Source organism: Oryx dammah, unplaced genomic scaffold, assembly GCF_014754425.2.
Source record: "Oryx dammah isolate SB20612 unplaced genomic scaffold, SCBI_Odam_1.1 HiC_scaffold_3, whole genome shotgun sequence".
Classification (NCBI taxonomy): domain Eukaryota; kingdom Metazoa; phylum Chordata; class Mammalia; order Artiodactyla; family Bovidae; genus Oryx; species Oryx dammah.
The window spans coordinates 65,760,350-65,781,760 of record NW_024070187.1 but is presented as its reverse complement, the minus strand read 5'-3'; the positions used below and the strand labels follow the sequence as shown (position 1 = coordinate 65,781,760).

At 40.0% G+C, this 21,411-nt stretch overlaps 1 protein-coding gene across 2 annotated transcripts in view; it reads left to right on the top strand.

Annotated features, from left to right (window-relative positions):
• The window catches only part of CORIN (corin, serine peptidase), a 293,429-nt gene that overhangs the window by 189,860 nt on the left and 82,158 nt on the right, over nucleotides 1-21,411 (top strand). For both annotated transcript variants that reach the window (XM_040238148.1, XM_040238147.1), the window contains exons 7-10: nucleotides 10,948-11,055; nucleotides 12,189-12,299; nucleotides 14,987-15,103; nucleotides 18,346-18,453. In XM_040238148.1, the coding sequence (XP_040094082.1) occupies nucleotides 10,948-11,055; nucleotides 12,189-12,299; nucleotides 14,987-15,103; nucleotides 18,346-18,453 (444 nt within the window). The remainder of the gene's footprint in view (nucleotides 1-10,947; nucleotides 11,056-12,188; nucleotides 12,300-14,986; nucleotides 15,104-18,345; nucleotides 18,454-21,411) is intronic.

The window sequence follows — 21,411 nt, the reverse complement described above, 5'->3', positions numbered from 1 at the left end:
GAAGAAGGCTGAGCACTGAAGAAGTGATGCTTTTGAACTGTGGTGTTGGAGAAGCCTCTTGAGAGTCCCTTGGACTGCAAGGAGATCCAACCAGTCCATTCTGAAGGAGATCAGCCCTGGGATTTCTTTGGAAGGAATGATGCTAAAGCTGAAACTCCAGTCCTTTGGCCACCTCATGCGAAGAGTTGACTCATTGGAAAAGACCCTGATGCTGGGAGGGATTGGGGACAGGAGGAGAAGGGGACGACAGAGGATGAGATGGCTGGATGGCATCACTGACTCGATGGACGCAAGTCTGAGTGAACTCCGGGAGTTGGTGATGGACAGGGAGGCCTGGTGTGCTGCGATTCATGGGGTTGCAAAGAGTCGGACATGACTGAGCGACTGAACTGAACTGAATATTGCTTTGGATTTGGGAGCAAATATTATGCAAAGCACCTACAGTAGGGATTTAAGTGGCTCAATATAATTATATACAGTAATGGGAGTTACGGTGGAATCTCTTGTTTATCCCCTAATTATGGCCCATGTTGTGTCATATTCAAATTCTACAGATGCCTCTACCTCTGAGGTAGGTCAGCACTGGCTTCATCTCCCATTGCATGGAACATTACACTCTAAACAGTAAGAGGAGCTTTCTGCTGCATTTGTTGAAAAGTAAATTTTCCCAGTCAGTCACTAAACAAAGAAGGTATTATCATTATTCTGTAAGGGAGTCAGCAATGTCCCAGGAGTGGAAGAGTTTATTAAGGAAGATACAGGCTTTCCTTCCTCATGACCATTTGGCTTGGTTCATTGAGGAAATACACCCCTTCAAAATACTTGTTAATGAAAATACTTAGTTAGACATTGAAAGCTTTGCATGTAATTGTTGCTGACCTTACAAGGACATCTGCCTCTTCAATTTAGCATGCCAGAGCCTGTGGTATTGCAGCGTGTGTGTTTATGGAAGGGGCCACCCTCCTGTTGTCACTGTGCTGAAGTGAAGGAATAATGTCACGTCTGACTTAGGGCATGGATCAGAGCTGGAATCCAGCCCACAGATACTCCCAAGGGGAGAAGGAGGTTTTGCTGGACATTCTCAGTTGGAGCTCAAGGATTTAGCGTGTTCTGAGGGTTCTGACAGGTACAGGAGGAGGACTGCCTTCCTAGGAAGGAAGGGAAGGGGTTTGCTGTTTGAGTGAGTTCTCAAATCAACTGTGCTGGAAGCATTTACCTACATCATGTGATTTAATTTTCAGCAAAGGAAGTATTCTCCTTTTTGTTCAGGTACAGAGGTGAAGCTCATGGCAATGAAATAATTTGGCAGTGGTTCAAAGTGCCAGATTTGAACCCACTCCCAAATGGGTCCAAATTAAATTATTTTCTCTTAATTGTGCTGCTTTTGACTTGCCAATGTCCAGAAAGTGCAAATTTGGTGAATGATTGTGCTCAGATCATTCATATGACAGGAAAATGTTTAGTTTGGGTGCTCTGTTATGTTGAGGAAGAAATGTGTCTTTACAGTGGCTCACCAGGTATCTGGGACTGCTTACTGACCTCCTCCCAACTCATTTTGTAGTGTTTCTTGATCTCTTCCTTGCGTGTGTTAGTTGCTCAGTCATGTCCAACTCTTTGCGACCCTGTGGACTGTAGCCCACCAGGCTCCTCTGTCCATGGAATTCTTCAGGCAAGAACACTGGAGTGGGTTGCCATTCCCTTCTCCAGGGGATGTTCCTGACCCAGGGATCAAACTCAGGTCTCCTGCATTGCAGGTGGATTCTTTACCGTCTGAGACAGCAGGGAAGCCCTGTCTCTTCCTTAAGTATTGGTAAAATGGACAGGTATCCAACCGCTGAGAAGAATTTTAGTGGTGTAGAGAAAAGATTTTTGAAAATTAGGACGTGTTTTTAAAATTCCTAGTTCTGTGACTTGAAATAGGCTACATCTCACCCCTTGGTTTTCCTTGTCATCGAGACTGGCAGCACAGTAGCATCTCCAGGAAGCCCCGCTTGCAGAAATTCTAGCTCTGTCAGTCTGGAGGGGGCGCCCCAGCAGCAGTCCCTTTGTGAAACTCTGCCCTGATTCTAGTGTGCAGTCAGGTTTGAAACCACTGCACTAGAGGGTGTCTGGTGTCTCTTTTGTTGCTAATATTCTATCATCTTTTGATTCTGTAACCAGCTCTAGAACAGCATCTGATATGTAGCAGGTGCTTAGCAAATGAAAAAGCCTCAGGAAAAAGGTTGTCACAGGGAAAAGAACCGCCACCAAGTCCTCATACTTTATGCCATGTAAACCAATGTCAAATAATTTCAGGAGTCATTCACTCTGAATTTGGGGTAACATTGGTTGTTACCCCATTTATTTTTGTGTACTGTGGTAAACTAATTATACTGAGTTAACTAAATATACTAGTTAGCATACTTAGTTATACTAATTATCACACAGATTCATAATACGAGGTCTTGAGTCAGACTGCCTGGGTTCCTATTTCTTTCTTTCCTGCTTTCTTTCTTTTTGGCTGTGCTGGGTCCTCCTTGCTGTGTGGGCTTTGCTCTAATTGTGGCAAGCGGGGACTGCTGTCTATCTGCAGGCTTTTCATTGTAGTGGCTTCTCTTCTTGGGGAGCATGGGTTCTAGGGCATACAGGTTTCAGTAGCTGTGGCATGGGGGCTCAGTAGTTGCAGTTCCCAGGCTCCAGAGCACAGGCTCAATTGTTGTGACACATGGTTGCTCCGAGGCATGTGGAATCTTTGAGGACTAGGGATTGAACCTGTGTCTCCTGCATTGGCAGGCAACTTCTTTTCCACTGAGCCACCAGGGAAGCCCCTCCTATTTCTTCTTTATTATTTCCTACCTCTGTAAATATGGCAAGGTACTCAATCTCTCTGGGGTCTTAGTGTCCTCATCAGTAAAGTGAAGACAATAAATAATATTATTATACTAACTATCTCTAGAATTGTTGAGCAGAACAATGAATGACTAGATGTCAAGTACAGAGACCAGTGCCTGGCATGCAGTAATTCTCAAAAGGCATTAGGATTTATGGTTGTGACTGTGGTTGTTATCTTATTCTCCATGTCATCCTTCCAACATCCCTCCCATTCCTGTCCCACCAAAGGTCAGGTGATACATTGTGGAGGAGACAGAAATACTACAATATGCACAATGGTTTTAAAAGTAGCACCACATGAAGCTGTCTTGGAAAGGAGGCTACCCAAGTAGCACAGAATAAAAACTGATATTCCAAATAATGTTTCTGAATCATCAAAAATGACTGTAGCTACTATATATATTAAGACAGGGAGCAAATAAATACTACAAAGATTTCTACCAAATTAATAAAAATATTTCATTCTACCCTAATGGAAGAAGTTTCAGATGTCTGGAAAATTCACTCCTGTTTTGAGGCCATCTGATGATATGGAGTGATATTGAATAGTCTTCAATTCCTGCTATGTGTGAAGCATGTTCTAGATATGTAGTAAATATAAAGACTGTTAAGACATGATTTTTTTTTGCTTCATGAGCCTTTTAGTCTAATCAGGGAAATGGCATAGAGATCATAACATAAACTCAGAGATAATTAAATATCATATTTGAGAACAATATAATAGATGTGCATGCTAAGTCACTTCAGTTATGTCAGACTCTTTGTGACTCTATGGACTCTAGCCCACCAGGCTCCTCTGTCCATGGGATTCTCTAGGCAAGAATACTGGCGTGGGTTGCCATGCCCTTCTCTAGGGGATCTTCCCAATTGAGGGATTGAACCCATGTCTTTTATGTCTCCGGCATTGGTAGGCCAGTTCTTTACCACTAGTGCTACCCGGGAAGCCCAATATAATAGGTATGGCAAAGCAAAAGATGGTGTAAACAGAAAGATCTTGTGAGAGAGAAGAGCACAAATCACTGGTTGCCAGATTGGCATGAGAGAGCCAATGGGAATGACAGGATTAAAACTGGCCTTGCAATAAGGTGATGCTTGGATATCCCAGAACAGTAGCTCTCTGTCGGAGGCAATATTCCCTTCTAGATGTTTTGTACTTTATGGAGACCTATTTGATTGTAACCACCGGGGAAGTTTAAGGGGACGCTACTGGCATTTAGCGGGCAGTGGCTGGGATTGTTCTAAACATGCAGCGCATGGGATAGCTCCCCACAACAGAGTCACCCAGCCCCAAGTGTCCACAGTACTGCAGTTGAGAAATCCCATTTTGGAGCTAGAAGTCAATAGCTGAAAACCCTCAGGACATCAAGAAGCCCAGGTCACTGTAACAAGCTGGAAAACTGTGGGCAAACTGGTTAATCTCTTGGTCATCTCAAAACAAGGCTGTTTCTGGGTGGGAATTGAGCATCCCTACTTGAATCCTGAGTTGAGGCAACATGATTATGTTTATAGACTCAAGAGACTGAGCAAATTGAATGAGCCTCTTGAAAAAAGATTTTCTGTTCCTTAGCTGTCTCTTTTCATTTAATGACAATTTTGAGGGATAAAAGTTAATAGTGTAAGATGCCAGACTGAAATAAATATTAACATGCAAGGACTTTAGAAGTAGCATTTTGTATCAAAACTCTCATTCAGAAAAAAAGATCTGTATCTAGAAAAATACCCACCTAGTTTATGCAAAGTTATGCTTGTATTGAGCAAGAGAAACACAGCAAGCAGCTTCTGTAAGTTTTGATCTGCTGGCCCCAAATTGCACTTAGAGCATGTCTTTTCAGGTGAAACAAACATTTATTCCAATAAAAGGAAGCACTGTGATCTTTGTTATTTGCTATGTATTTCTGGGTGTGCAGTGCCTCTGGTTAAGGTTTCCTGTGTTTACTAATCACACAGACCTTAGGGAGGTAACAAGTTGTTTTCCAAATGCAGCTAATTTTGTATCTAACGTCTGAGAATGGCTTCTAACCAAGAAAATCATAGCAGTGGAAAGTTGAGCTTGTACCTGTATGAATAATGAGGAATTATAAAAAAAATATTTGAATCATCTCCATTTATGAAATAAGTTAATCAATGACAGCATTAATTTACAAAATATATCCAATGAACGGTTTTTTGTATGAATTACCAGGGGTCCAGAATGGACCTTAGAAATATTTTAAGTGTTCTCAGGTTAATCAGATTCTGAAAGAAATATTTGATTCTCCAGTCCTACCATCCAAAAAAGTGAAGTGTACTGCTTAAAAAAAACTAACTCATATGTTTAAAATCTATCACCCCTTCCCACTGCCTCCTCCTCCTGGTGATGTAAGTACTTCTGCACTGATGGTCAAGGTGAAGATCCCCCGTAATGCTGATTCTAGCATGCTGATTCAAAACTTCTCATAAGAGATGAAAATAAAACAAAAATCAAAAAGATCTTTAACATTTCCTGAGGAAGTGTATATATCTTGATGCACAAGTTCCCCAACTTAGCTCAGTGGGCAGGAGAACCTCAATCAACCGTTCTTGACTCAGCTGGTGTATGTGTGGGCAGCTCAGCTGGCAGTAGGGTGCAGGATGGGGAGTTAGCATCCTAGTGCTGAATGGGGGGCAATAGTACGGTCAAGGTGAAAACTGGCACCTCTTTTTAGTCCTGTGTTTTCCCTTATGTTGGTTGTCCTCATTTGAAAATTATTTGGCCTAGGGGAAATGAGAAAAAAAAAAAGGACTTACAAGGTTCTGTATGTGTTTATGTGTGTGCATGTGTGATGCCCTCTTAATGATGGTGCTGAACAGATGATCTCTAAGGCACATTCCATTTCTAAAATGGTGTGATTCTGAAAGCATTTAAGTGACTTCTTAGACGAGTGCTCTTTGAAATAGAAGCTGATGATTCATGAAAATAACAAGTATAATATTTTGATGTGGCTCACAGTTTCACTAGTCAGCGCCTAAGATTTTTGATGATGAATTGTTCCAGAATTTGGGATGTTTAAAGACGTGCATGTGTGCAAACTCCCTTTAGTCATGTCTGACTCTTTGCAACACTGTAGCCCACCACGCTCCTCTGTCCAGTCAAGAATACTGGAATGGGTTGCCGTGCCCTCCTCTGGGGTGTCTTCCTGACCCAGGGATCAAACCCACATCTTTTACATCTCCTGCATTGGCAGGCAGGCTCTTTACCACCAATGAGACCTGGGAAGCCCGATGGTAAAGTACCCATCACCAATTGTATCAGAGGCAGACTTTTGCTTCAGGAGAAACAATTAGCTGGAATTCAGGAGACTGGGATGTTTACCATTAGATTCTTGACCTTTACCAGTCAAGCAGACTGATCCTCATATGTGACTTTATTTCTCACTTCTTTCCTTTGTTCTTGCTTCTGCTTTTCTTGCTTCGTTCTTGTTGCTTGTTCTTGCTTTGTTCTTTCTTTCTACTTGAAACATGCTGAAATTTTCATTCCATCCGCTCTACTAAAATTCTGCACATCTTCCATGATCCCTCTCCAGCCTTAAGAATCTGTTTTTGAACTTAATTTACTCCAAGGGAAAAGATAATATTGGGTTGGCCAAAAGTTCCTTTGGATTTTTCCATGACATCTTACAAAAAAACCTGAACGAACTTTTTGACCAATCTAATACATTTAAGAAATTTAGTTGCTACTAACTACAGCCTTTACATGTTAACATTTTTACCTTATTGAGGTATAACTTATATACTGTAAAGTTATTTAGTAAATTTATAGGATTATGAAACCCTCACCACGATCCACTTCTAGAACTTTCCCATCTTTCCCCACATTTCCCTCCTATTTATCTGCATTCAGTCCTCACTCCCACATCTCCAGCCACAGCCACATCTGTCTCTGTAAGTTTGCCTTTTCCAGAAACTTTATAAATGGGTCGCACAATATGTAGTTTTTGTATTTGGTTTCTTTCACTTAGCAAAATGTATCTGAGCTTCATTGATGCTGTCACATGCATCAGTAGTTTGATACTTTTAATTAATGAACAGTATCCCATTGTATGAATATACTACATTTTGCTTGTACATTTACCAGTTGTTGAGCATTTGGATTATTTCTAGGCTTTGGCTATTATGAACAATACTGTAATAAAACATTCACGTGCCAGTCTTTGTGTTTCACTTCTCTTGGGTAGATTTCTAAGAGTAGAATTCATGAATCTCATGAAGTCATAGTTAAGCTTATAAGAAGCTGACAAACTGCTGTCCAATGTGGCACTAATATTTTACACCCCCACCAACTACATATGAGGGTTTCGATTTCTCAGAATCCTTGTTGATATTGTCTGTCTTATCTATTACAGCTGTTTTAGGGGATATATAATAGTATCTTACTGTGGTTTTGTTTGCATTTCCTTAATGATTAATTACATTGAGCACCTTTTCATGTGCTTATCAGCCATTTGTTTATCTTTCATGAAGACTTTCTATTCAAGTTCTTTTGTTTCTTTGTAATTGGGTGGTTTGTCTTATTATTGAATGTAAGACATCTATGTATATTCTGGATATAAGTCCTTTATCAGATACATGCTTTGAAAATATTTTTTTTCAGCATGTGACTTGTCTTCTCTTCTTTAAAATAGCATCTTTGGAAACACAAATGTTTTTAATTTTAAAAGTGGAAGTGTTTAGTCACTCAGTCATTTCCGACTCTTTGTAACCCCATGGACTGTAACAGCCCAAAGAATCTGTCCATGGGATTCTCCAGGCAAGAATACGGGAGTGGGTAGCCATTCCCTTCTCAAGGGGATCTTTCCAACCCAGAAATCAAACTCATGTTTCATGCATTGTAGGCATATTCTTTACTAACTGGGAAGATCTTTTTAATTTTAATGAATATCATTTATTATGTTTTAGGTTTGTGCTTTTATTATCATATCCAAGAATTCTTTGCCACCCCCATCAGAAAGACTTTTTTCTTATTTTTTTGGAGAAGATTCATAATTTTAACTCTCACATTGAAATCTATAATCCATTTTGAAATTTTTGATATGGTTTGAGATAAAGATCAGAGTTCAGCTTTGCATACTTGAAATCCAGTTGTCCCCACATCATTTGTTGAAGAGTATTCTTTTCCCATTGAATTGCCTTGGCATCTTACATACATTATTATTTATGTCTTCCCCTAACTCTATTAAATAGTTGTTCTTTTCATAATTTCATAATTAAGTTTACAGACACAAATTTTAACTAATACATTCAACGTCATAGCCAATAGATGGAAGAACTAGGATAGGAGTTCTGGTTTACTCAAGAACAAGATCTATCTTACTAAAATTTCCTTCCATGATGTTTATTCCAACATCAAACTGTAAGCTTCTTGAGGTTCAGTTCAGTGCAGTTCAGTCAGTCAGTCGTGTACGACTCTTTGCGACCCCATGGACCACAGCACTCCAGGCTTCCCTGTCCATCACCAACTCCTGGAGTTTACCCAAACTCATGTCTATTGAGTTGGTGATGCCATCCATCCATCTTATGCTCTGTCGTCCCCTTCTCCTCCTGCCCTCAATCTTTCCCAGCATCAGGGTGTTTTCAAATGAGTCAGCTCTTTGCATCAGTGGCCAGACTATTGGAGTTTCAGCTTCAACATCAGTCCCTCCAATGAACACCCAGGACTGATCTCCTTTAGGATGGACTGGTTGGATCTCCTTGCAGTCCAAGGGACTCTCAAGAGTCTTCTCCAACATCACAGTTCAGAAGCATCAATTCTTCCATGTTCAGCTTTCTTTACAGTCCAACATCCATACATGACTACTGGAAAAACCATAGCCTTGACTAAACAGACCTTTGCTGACAAAGTAATGTCTCTGCTTTTTAATATGCTGTGTAGATTGGTCATAACTTTCTTTCCAAGAAGTAAGTGTCTTTTAATTTCATGGCTGCAGTCACTGTCTGCAGGGATTTTGAAGCCCCCAAAAATAAAGTCAGCCACTGTTTCCCCATCTATTTGCCATGAAGTGATGGGACTGGATGCCATGATCTTAGTTTTCTGAATGTTGAGTTTTAAGCCAACATTTTCACTCTCCTCTTTCACTTTCATCAAGAGCCTCTTTAGTTCTTCTTCACTTACTACCATAAAGGTGGTGTCATCTGCATATCTGAGGTATTGATATTTTTCCCGGCAATCTTGATTCCAGCTTGTACTTCCTCCAGCCCAGCGTTTCTCATGATATACTCTGCATAGATGTTAAATAAGCAGGGTGACAATACACAGCCTTGACATACTCCTTTTCCTATTCGGAACCAGTCTGTTGTTCCATGTCCAGTTCTAACTGTTGCTTCCTGACCTGCATATAGGTTTCTCAAGAGGCAGGTCAGGTGGTCTGGTATTCCCATCTCTTTCAGAATTTTCCACAGTTTATTGTGATCCACACAGTCAAAGGCTTTGGCATAGTCAAGAAAGCAGAAATAGATGTTTTTCTGGAATTCTCTTGCTTTTTTGATGATCCAGTGGATGTTGGCAATTTGATCTCTGGTTCCTCTGCCTTTTCTAAAATCAACTTGAACATTTGGAAGTTCACAGTTCACATATTGCTGAAGCCTGGCTTGGAGAATTTTGAGCATTACTTTACTAGCATGTGAGATGAGTGTAATTGTGTGGTAGTTTGAGCATTCTTTGGCATTGCCTTTCTTTGGGACTGGAATGAAAACGGACCTTTTCCAGTCCTGTGGCCACTGCTGAGTTTTCCAAATTTGCTGGCATATTGAGTGTGGCACTTTCACAGCACCATTTTTTAGGATTTGAAACAGCTCAACTGGAATTCCCCACTAGCTTTGTTGTAGTGATGCTTCTTCCTAAGGCCCACTTGTCTTCACATTCCAGGATGTCTGGCTCTAGGTGAGTGATCACATCATCATGATATCTGGGTTGTGAAGATCTTTTTTGTACAGTTCTTCTGTGTATTCTTGCCACCTCTTCTTAACATCTTCTGTTTCTGTTAGGTCCATACCATTTCTGTCCTTTATTGAGCCCATCTTTTTTTTTCTTGAAGAGATCTCTAGTCTTTTCCATTCTATTGTTTTCCTTTATTTCTTTGCACTGATCACGGAGGAAGGCTTTCTTATCTCTCCTTGCTATTCTTTGGAACTCTGCATTCAAATGGGTATATCTTTCCTTTTCTCCTTTGCTTTTCTCTTCTCCTCTTTTCACAGCTATTTGTAAGGCTTCCTCAGACAGCCATTTTGCTTTTTTGCATTTCTTTTTCTTGGGGATGGTCTGGCTCTCTGTCTCCTGTACAATGTCATGAACATCCGTCCATAGTTCATCAGGCACTCTGTCTATCAGATCTAGTCCCTTAAATCTATTTCTCACTTCTACTGTATAGTCATAAGGGATTTGATTTAGGTTGTACCTGAATGGTCTAGTGGTTTTACCCGCTTTCTTCAATTTAAGTCTGAAGTTGGCAATAAGGGTTACATCACTTTTTCTTATCTTGGCATCATAATCTAGGACAGTACTGCTTATCTGAGGGTCATGCTATGAAACATTCAGTTGATTTAAGTGGTAAAGTTGTGTGAGTAAGTAACGACACTGTCATGTAAATGACTTTTTCTCTTTGTTATGTCTATGTTTACCATTGACAAAACTAGACTTTCATTTTAAAGTAAACTTTTTAAAGAAATAACTACTCACTGTCTATGAAGTATTCATTCTGTATGAAAGTGAACTTCAGTAGAAACTATGGTGGATTGAGAATGTCTTTTCTCATATTTGGCTATAAGGAAGCTTTCAAGTGACATAGAGTGGAACGTGGGTATTTTCAGGAAGTGATAAGAGCATCGGCTTGGGAACCAGTGGGTCCTCGTCATGGTTCTACAGTAACTTATCATATGACCTTTAGCAAGCCAGTGGCTCCCTCCGCACCACAGTCTCCTCCCCTGGGAAATAGCAGATGTGGACCAGGTCACCATTATGATCCCCGCCCCCCGCCATGATATACTTCTGTTATATTACACCAGCTACTACTGTAACATCCTATTCTGCTCTGACGACCCATCAGTGGCTTTTTTCCCCCCCAGATTGCAGCGAGAATCTGTTTCACTGTCACACAGGCAAGTGCCTTAATTACAGCCTGGTGTGTGATGGCTATGATGACTGTGGAGATCTGAGTGATGAACAAAACTGTGGTAGGTATCAGTATTTCCCTAAAGGTTTTCATTTAAAATTATAGGAACTTATAATCAAAATCTTGTAGTTCATTGTTTGTTAGTGTGGTTAGTGAGTTAAATTACAAAATGATTGGTTTCTTAATTTTCAGGAAGAGCAGGCTTTTTCAATTACTAGTCTGTCATATCTTATGTGTAAATGTAATATTTCTTGGGTAAAGTCAGACTAAGGAAACGTTAAAGAAGTGGAATGGAAATGGAAGTTAACATGTTTTTGTCTCTTTGAAAGTGTTTGTTTCTTCTCTGGTTGGAGTCAGTGGCTCATGGTTAGATTTTGAGCTCTTGAGCAAAACTCTGCTTGCAGTTCTTGATCCTTTTGTTATATATAACCAAAGACCTCTCCTGTATTTGATTGCCATACACTACAGGGCGACTTCTGCAGTGGACACATCAAGGGTTTGTTTTACGTTCAAAAGCTCATCTTATCTTTTAAAGAAGGAATCCACATTCTAGTTGCACGTTTGTGCCTGTAAACAACATCTTTCCAATACAGCCCACACCAGCCCCTGCTAGCCAGTTGTCTTTATGTTGTACAAATTCAGCTTTTTTCCACATGTGATATACAGTATTTTTCTCTAACTTATCTCATTTAGCATACATTTACACAACATTTTATGTCAATTATATCTCAGTTAAAAAGAGGAATGAACCTTTTAAAGTTGTTGTTGTTTAGTTGCTAAGTCATGTTCAATTCTTTTGTGACCCTGTTAACTGTAGCCCACCAGGCTCCTTTGTCTATGGAATTTCCCAGACCAGAATACTGGAGTGGGTTGCAGTTTCTTTCTCCAGGGGATCTTCCCAACCCAAGGATCGAACCCATGTCTCCTGAATTAGCAGATGGATTTACCACTGAGCCACCACATTTTAAAGAACTGTGTTTGATTCTGAATGTCCTCTCCTGAATTATTAATAAAACCAGCTGAATTCTTCTTGCTTGTTTACCATTTTGACTTTGTGATTAGCTCTCAAATTTTTGGTAGTGTATTATTTAGTGGCAGAAGAGCTTTCTCACTTGTACTGGCACTATGAGCCATACACTCCAAGTGTTTGTCATGTTGGTTCTCTCCATCTTCCTGAGTGCTTGCTTCCTCCAGACTGCAACCCCGTAAAGGAGCATCGCTGTGGAGACGGGCGCTGCATTGCCATTGAATGGGTGTGCGATGGGGACCACGACTGCGTGGATAAATCCGATGAAGTCAATTGCTGTGAGTGCCCTGAAGGTTTTCATCTTGTTCATTTTCCCACTTCTGTCTGTTTAGTCAAATACACTCAAGGTTCACTATCTAAACAGTGCATTCTTACACTTCGGTCCTGGCCTATGCAGATGATAATTGAATGGTATGATGACAGTAACAGTGTAGTATAACTGATGTCTGAATTTCTTTCTCCAAAACTCAAAGCCTGACTTGGCCACTCTGGCCAAGCGGGTGGCTGTTTTCTCTCGCATTACCCACAGATCTTTTGTGACTTTGTCAAAGCAGATATTCTTCCCAGAGACTGGGAACTTTCTGTCTGCAAACAATATATTAGCAGTAGAGCAAGAGCCTCCACACATGCTCACCATTTGTGAGACAGCATAGTGAGAACTGACAGAGAGAAGAGAGCCTTCAGGGCTGATGGAGTTACACAGAGTGTGTGATGATATTATTACTTCAGAGCCTGTCTTATTTCTGGTGAGTATATCTGGAGAAAACCAAAATTCAAAAGGGTATACGTACCCATATATTCATAGCAGCAGACCCGGGTTCGATCCCTGGTTTGGGAAGATCTCCTGGAGAAAGAAATGGCAGCCCACTCCAGTATTCTTGCCTGGAAAATCCCATGGACGGCGGAGCCTGGTAGGCTACCGTTCAGGGGGTCGCAGAGTTGGACACGACTGAGCGACTTCAAGACACGGAAGCAACCTAAATGTTCCTTGACAGATGAATGGATAAAGAAGATGTGGTCTGTGTATACTGTAGAATATCGCTCAGCCATAAAAAATGATGAAATCATGCCATTTGCAGCAACATGGATGGACCTGTAGATTATCATACTAAGTGAAAGAAGCTAGACAGAGGTAGACAAGTAGCATATGACATCACTTATATGTGGAATCTAAAAAAATGACACAAATGAACTTATTTGCCAAACAGAAGCAGACTCACAGACACAGGAAACAAATTTATGTTACCAAAGGGGAAAGAAAAGGAAAAATAAATTAGGACTTTGGAATTAACATAGACACACTGCTGTGTATAAAATAGATAACCAACAAGGTCTACTGTATAGCATAGTGAACTATACTTAATATTTTGTAGTAACCAATAGGAATAGGTACATATACATGGATGTATATATGTATAACTGAATCACTGTGCTATATAGCTGAAACTAACTATTATAAATCAAGTATACTTCAATTGTTTTTTGTTTTTTTTTTTTTAAAAAAAAAGGCTCTTCAGGTAGCTGTTATACTACCTAATAAAATCTAGTATGGCTTGCCACATTTTTTCCCTAGAAAGTATATTATACTCGATAGGCAATAATAAAATGATTAAATAGAAGCTAAAGAAGAGTGATATTGACCTGAAAGAGTTAATATGGTGCATTTTATGCATATTCAAGCTAATTAAACTTTTTATTCCATCTTTTACTGTCTAATAAAATAGAAACAGTGGCTACATATGAGATTAGCTGTTTAATTTGCTTGTAATTTAAGGCAAAAATAGAAATGTATGTTGCATGGCTTTTATTTTCACATAAGAAAACTCATTTAAACTAATTAACAAACACTCTGCCCAGCTTTCCTCTTTCCTGAATTATATTTGAACTGGAATATCACCTGAGTCCTGACTGAGTGGACATTGTGGAACAGGATGGACTGTATTTTGATGGATCTTGGAAAAGCAAGAACATGGTGCTCATGTGTGTATGTAGACAGCAACTCTGTGAAGGCTGAGGTCACATGATACAGGGGTTTCTGATGCTTTAAAAGACGATAGGGATAGAATTAAGACAACCAGTTCCTGGAAGGTTAATGGTCACTAGAACATCCTTTTAAATATCAGATGTCATAAGCAAGTTTTGAAATAAAGTGTTTATTGTGGGGTAGGTATAATGCATTGCATTGGTGCATTAGGTCAGGTTGGTGCAGAGTGAAATGCTGGGGCTTAGGGTTAGAAAATCTTCCTTCCATATTCTGGCCCTACTTTTCAGCAGCCTTGAGAGTATGACACACACACTAAAGTCTCTAAGCTTCAGTTTCTTTATTCTAAACTAGGTTGATAACTTGCACTTTACAAATTTGTTATGAGGATTTGAGATTAGATATGTAATACTCCTAGCACAGCTATTGCATAAAGTAAACCTTTAATAAATTGTAGTTTTCATATCATTGGTATAACTGCTTGTTGTTTAGTCGCTAAGTAACATCCGATTCTTTTGTGACTCCGTGCACTGTAGCCCGCCAGGCTCCTCTGTCCGTGGGATTTCCAGGGCAAGAATACTGGAGTGGATTGTCATTTCCTTCTCCAGGGGATCTTCCTGACCCAGGGATTGAACCTGCGTCTCCTGCATTGCAGACAGATTCTTTACCAATGAGCCACCTGGGAAGTCCAGTATAACTACTACCATTGTTAATACTATTTCACTTATGCAGTGATCTAGAAAAGGTTAGTTTTAAGTAAGTGCTACTTAATAGGGTAAGAGAAATTCCAGATAGAAAACCTTGCATTCCAAGAACACTTGGGATGAAAAAACTTAATGACACATTCATTCATTTGGGCAGAACATTCAGATGTTTAGAACACTTCATTTCTTGGTGATGCCAGATAAACAGGAATCATGGATATGATCCGCACACTGAAAGAAATACAGATACTTAAAATGCATGTTATTTTGGTGTTCCTAGCATGTCACAGCCAGGGTCTGGTGGAATGCAGAAATGGACAGTGCATCCCCAGCACTTTCCAGTGTGATGGAGACGAGGACTGTAAGGATGGAAGTGATGAGGAGAGTTGTAGTGATGGTAAGTGTGTGTTCCAACCCCAGAAATAGTCTTTCCTTGGGAGCAAAACAAAACGTTGGAAGTTACCTAGTGCTTAAAGGATTCCCACAGAAATAATTTCAGATTGCCTAATGCACTGGTCCCCACAGTTCCGGTCAGCCAGAAACTGTTTTTTTGTGGTAAATACAAGTCTCAGGCAACTTACACTGAAAACTCATTCCTAAGGGTAAAAAATAGTGGTTAAACACTTAAACAGCACAGGTAGATTCAGTTAGCTGTTTTATGGGGGCACACTGTGATAAAGAGAAAAGTGTAGCTCATACTATTCAGTTAGATTCCAGTTAGAAGGAAATGGCTTCTGAAATTGAATGCAATGGCTTCCAAAAATAACCATGTGCAGAGAAGCCATTTAATGCCTCCCATTGCCAAGCAATATGCTTGAACACATTTTAAAAGCAGTCTTATTATCTGTGAAGCCCTCAAAGAAAAAGTAAGTCAAATAAATTGGTTTTCTGTTGGAAAAGAAATCTCTACCCTGATTGTCTTAAGCCTCAGTTTGTGTAGAAGTATCTCTCAGTACAGGGCTAGTGGTATCTTTTGACTTAAAAACCACTACGTTTGTCTATAAGTCTTACTTGCGTCTTACTAACATAGCCTTGTTGTTAGGAATATAGAGGTTGCTGCTCAGCTGCCTGGGTTCAGACCCCAGCTCCCACTTACTCCCTGGTTGACTTTGGGCCAGTAATTTAAGCCTGTTACTTCTCAGTTTCTGTATCTGTAATCTCAGAATAATGATAACTACTTCATAGAGATGACATGTGTTGAGTACTCCATAAATGTAAAGATAAGCTATTTTCTGTGGCTGGTACCTGAAAGCCTGTCATAGGCTTGTATGTATCCCACATCAGCTCATGAGCTTGGTCACCTGTAACTAAATTAGATTTGCCATAATGAGTATTGATATTAGAATAGTTTTAATGAGAATGCATTGTAGACCAAAAGAGAGAGCCTTTTAATCATAGATTTATTCCATAAAAAACTAGATAAGGATAGTTTTGTTTTACCAGTTTTGAAAATTCAGAAGGAAATCCTTTTCTGGCGTTGAGTTATTCCATATCAGCCAAGAAGCTCCCTTTTGATCAAATAGTTCTTTCTCTCTACATAATTTAATGTTATTTGAAATAATTTTGTATTCTTTACTATGCAGTGGCAGGATTTGCCAGTATTTCTTTATATCTGTGAGATTCAAGAAAAATCACATGATAAAATATAAAAAAAAAAGGAAAGTAAAATTGTAGTGAATTTAGATTATTCACTCTGCTAAATTCAACATACTAAAAGTATATTGTGGTGCTGGGAATTCAGTGGCAAGCAGAACAGCTCATGGGGCTGGCAGGCTTCTGGAGGAGATAGGCGTGAAACAGTAGGTCTGGTAACCAGGGAGGGATGTGGGCCAGGAAGGAAATTCAAGGTGCTAGGATTTGTTGTTATGGATGCATGTCCTGGTAAAGGGCTTCTGGGAAGCTGCCCTGAAGAGGACGTATTGGAGCTACTATCTGAAGAATGAATGGAATTAGCAAAGGATAGTGGGACTGGAGAAAGCATTTCAGACACAGGGAACCACTTGTCCAAAGGCCCCAAGGTGAAAAGAGCGAGGTAGCATAGAGGAGTGGGAGAACACCATTGTCTTCAGAGAGCGGAGAGTGAAGGGCAGCGAGTTACAACACAACAGAGTCACTGTCAGCAGTAATCACTGACTGCTTATGGCTAGGCTGGGAGGAGGGCCGGGATCACTTCTCCCAGGGCTTGGAGCCCTATTCAAGAGGGCTTTGCAATCCTCAGCTTCACTCTCAGCCTTCCTGTTTAGTCTCCCTTAACTAAGGGAGTGACTCCAATACATTCTGCTATTGGCTTGGGAAACCCACCCTTCCCTCTTACCACAGCTTATCCCATCCGCCTAAAAACTCCTCTGAGAAGCTTTCTTCTTACTGCCCTAATTCGCTTTTACTGCTTTTTACAGGTACCTTCAGGGAGCAATGATCATATGGCATTATAAGATTTCGTTCATGAAGATATCCCTAATTAGAATTGAAACTATCAGACTTTTTTTTAATCTTTTAATGCTCAGTGCCTTGCTGGCAAACTAAGTTGTCACATAGCAAGCACTTAATATTGGCTCAAATAATGAGTGCATGGTGTCTGAATAAAAATTTTTTTAAAAGAGACTAATATTCATGGAACTTAGCCTGACTTACCTTGCAAAAAAACCTTTTATCTGCTAAATATTGAAAAAAAGGGAGCGATATCTCTTTTTTGCAAGGCTATGATATATAGTGTTGTTCATTAATGGCACTAGAAGGGAGAGAGAGTCCAGTATACTAAATATTATATTTAGATTTATAGGTAAGATTGTAGATATAACTTAGAATTCTAGATAAGGAAGTCCAGTATAATAAATATTGTCAGAATTATAGGTAAGAATGATTATTATACTGTTATTTATATTTAAAAATGCCTTGCAAGATATTGTAGAGTCCAGATGATGTGTCTAAAAATAATTGACTATAATGGGGGCAAACTAGAAAGAGAATGGGCAATAATTTATTGCCTTTTCCATTCATCTACAAATGACCAGGAAATCAATGGGAAAAGCAGTTTTCTCTCCATGTACCTTAAGGAAAAGCCATTAGGCTGACATTACTGTTGTCATTCATTTGGAAACAAGAAACCTAATTCTCAGGTCATTGCAGCTGGGGCAGTGCTGCTTTCCAGAGACACACCAAAAATATGGATAACAGCTGCTGACAATTCTGCCATGATAAAGTACACTTATTATATTGATGTTGATGCCCTATTTATTATTAAGGAGTTTATTTTCCTTAGAGGGAAGACTAGAGCTGGGATCAAATGAGACTTTAAAATATTGGCGCTTCCCTCAGATTACTTGAGTTTTCTTTTGTCATCAGCTATATGCACCCGTGTAAATACAAGATGCTCTCTTTTTCATTAAAAACTATAACAACCTATTTTTAAAGGATGGGTTGCCCCTTAGTTTCTTCATTCCTGAAGAGTCCTTCTGGAATAACAGTGTTGTATTTAGCTGCAGGAAAATTAATCCAGAAAGTACCTACTCAGCTTGTGTTCAATATTTTTGGAGACGCTGGAAGGAAATTAGAGTTGTATCCTTCCTCGGCTCTGGATCCTTGCTTGGAATTTACTTACGGATGCTGATGAAAGTGAATGCACCTTTCTCTCTTCTGTAGGTCAGACTCTATGTCAAGAAGGAGACCAAAGATGCCTCTACAGTTCTTGCCTTGATTCATGTGGTGGTAACTCTCTTTGTGACCCCAGCAACAGTGTGAATAATTGTAGTAAGTACAGCCTCTGACAAATGCAATCACTCTGTCAGGATATGCATTCAACGTTTTCCTTTCTCATTTACATTAAAATGCTGAAGTCTGGAATCCCTCCAAAATATGTATAAGCATATATTTTTTCTTTTTTTTAAAAAAGGTTGCATGTGGTAGCAGAAAAGAAGCAAAGTGGTCTTAATTAACTGAAATCATAAACAAATGTGTCACTGTGAATGGGCTATAAATCCATGTTGTTTAATATCATTGGCATGACTTTCCACTCAGCATCAGCTCCTATATATTATTTTCCTGGCTCCATCTGCAGGCAGATGCTATCGTTCTTCCTTTTTAAAGCCTAGCTTCAAAAGTAGAAACTTTATCTGAGAAGCAGATATAAAATTCATCTAAACAACCACATAAAATTTTGGCGGTCTGTTCTTGCGATAAAATGTATTCTCACCCTCCCAGGAACTTTGCTGACCTAGAACAATCTTGTGGCTGCTGTGTTCATTTGTGTTGGTGACAAGGGAAAGGCTCCAAATGGTGTAGACAGGTGGCTTTCTCCAAACTGCTTATGAGGAGGGATAATTAGGGGAAGATGGAATGGGCAGGGTGAGCAGAAAGACTCTCCCGGGGAATTTAAAATGAATCAGAAAGTCCCCAAAGACCCTGATTTCTAGTAATGGTATCTTACTTCTGGACTCTGCCTTCATAGTCTACTCCCTTTGTACACTCTTTAGAACTAATTTTTGGCCTCCCTGTCAGCTTGGGCTTAAGATTCAGAAGAGGTCTGTCAAGCTTTCAGTTGATAAGAAGGTGTGGCTTCTTAGCACAGATCCTGGCAGTGAAGGTTCTGGAGACTGGGGGGTTGAAAAGCTGAAGGGTTCAGGTCCCTGGATTTGTTCAAGTTTTCAGATCCTAATTCTACTTGTGACTTTTCTGGATCAGCATAGAGGTTATGGGTGGGGAACGCCCATACCCCTTAGGGGACTTTTAGGGATGAAAACAGTGGGCTGGATAGGAGACTGAGGGAGACAGCCACTTAATAACCCATCTGACAAGATTTTTTATTTTCATGAGCACTTAATAACTGTTTGGCTGAAAGCACAGTTCCCAGTCCTCCACTTCCCATAGGGAGAGAGCAGTGCAGATAGTTACCAGTCTGACTACCAAGACATGTTACCATTTTATTCACTCTAAACTCCATTAAATATATGTGTATGTGTGTATATGGTTAGTCTTTGGTTATCTCGGACTCTTCCTTGGAACTCTTTCAGAATCTTTTTTTTTTTTTTTTTTTACTTCACTTTGAACTTGGGTTGCAGAATTTTGGACAGTGACAGTGTTGTCTCAGACACGTGTATTTTACTAAAGTTTGGAGGGTTATCTGACATAGCATGGCACTGTTAGATTAAAAAACTTTGAGAGAGCAATGTTAGCCCATATCAAGTTTAGGTGGGGAGTCACTAGGTGTATGTTTTCCTGTTTTCTCTATACTTAAAATATTTTAAGATTAAAAATTTAAATATCTTTTCTTCTGTCAAAATAAAAGAATTTGTAGGAAGAGTACTAGATAACTTGGCTTATATATATATTCAACCAGTACTTAGCCTGTGATGTTCCAGGGAATGTGTGCACTTTGATGGAAAAGAAAGGAGACATGATTTCAGCCTTCCTGGAGATTACTTTTCAATTGGGGGATCATTTGCCACCTTCCCAGTCATATATATAATTTAATTTTGGTTTCCTTTTTATGTTCTTCAAATGCACTCAAAATTTCCTTAGCATCTCACTGTCTCAGCAGCTTCCTCTTTCATCACAAATGTTTTTGCCAGGCTCTCTCCATGTATATTCAGCAGACACTCGAACACCTCCTCTTCTGAGTGTCAGGCACTGGGCTAGTCACTCATCCCCATTCCTTGTGTGTGATTAAAAACAGTGTATAAGTCTAACCTCCAGTTGAGAGTAAAGATGCTACTCCCTATTTTTCAGCGTAGACACACACACAAAGTAGATAAAGAATGGTGTGTGTCTACTTGGTTTTCTATAAAAATATGGACAAGCAACATCTCCCCTCAGAAAACTCTTCATCACTTGAAAATGTGATTAATCACTTAAAAATCTTTGCTGCTACCAATAAGACCCTGTTGTTATTTAGATTCTGGGGCACAGGTGAGCAGCACTGTCATTCCCTGGCTGCCTGCCAGTGGAGAATATGGGTTTGGAAAATGTGGATGTTTTGTCTGGTGGAGTCAGCCTCTCTCACTGGAGTTGCTGGGAGGCTAGTTCTTAAAGACAGTGGTTCTTGTTGTCCCATAAAAAATTATGTACCTTCCTGATTGTCCCTGAAGATGTATTGGGGAGGGCCCAGGCATCCGTATTTTTAAAACCTCCCAGGTGACCCCAGTGTGCAGTGCAAGTTGAGAATGATTGCTTTGTGGCCTGATGAGGCTACAGAAATTAGTAACATCTTGAAAGAGGGTGTGGAAAATGTCTTCATGGTTTTTGTAGTTTTCAATGGATAAGTTTCCTGGTTTATCTCAGATTCCCAGAAGTGGCTACAATTTAAAGAACAAAAGCCTAAACAATATAGCTCAGATAATAGTGTTCAGTGATAGGCCAGTGTCACCATATCCACTCACGCCCAGAATCTTTAATACGTCTCTACTCTGCTGAGAGGCAAAAGCAGATAGCTCCTTGCCTTGGGGAATAGGAACAGGGATGTAATGTCCCCTCAGTCGGGGGTGTAGGGACTAACCCATCGCTTGCCCCTTGCAGTGTGCGGTCTGGTCAGCTGGGGAACCTGGTGGAAGCAGCAGCTCCTGGGCATGTGTCTCTCTGCCTCCCTGCACCCAGGACCGCTGCGGCCATGCAAAGCCAGAAATGACTGTCATGCCTCAGGGACTCTCCTGAGTTTCCCATAGTGCTCCAGCAGTCCTTTGTTCTACATGTTTGCCCATGTACTTTTCCCTCCAA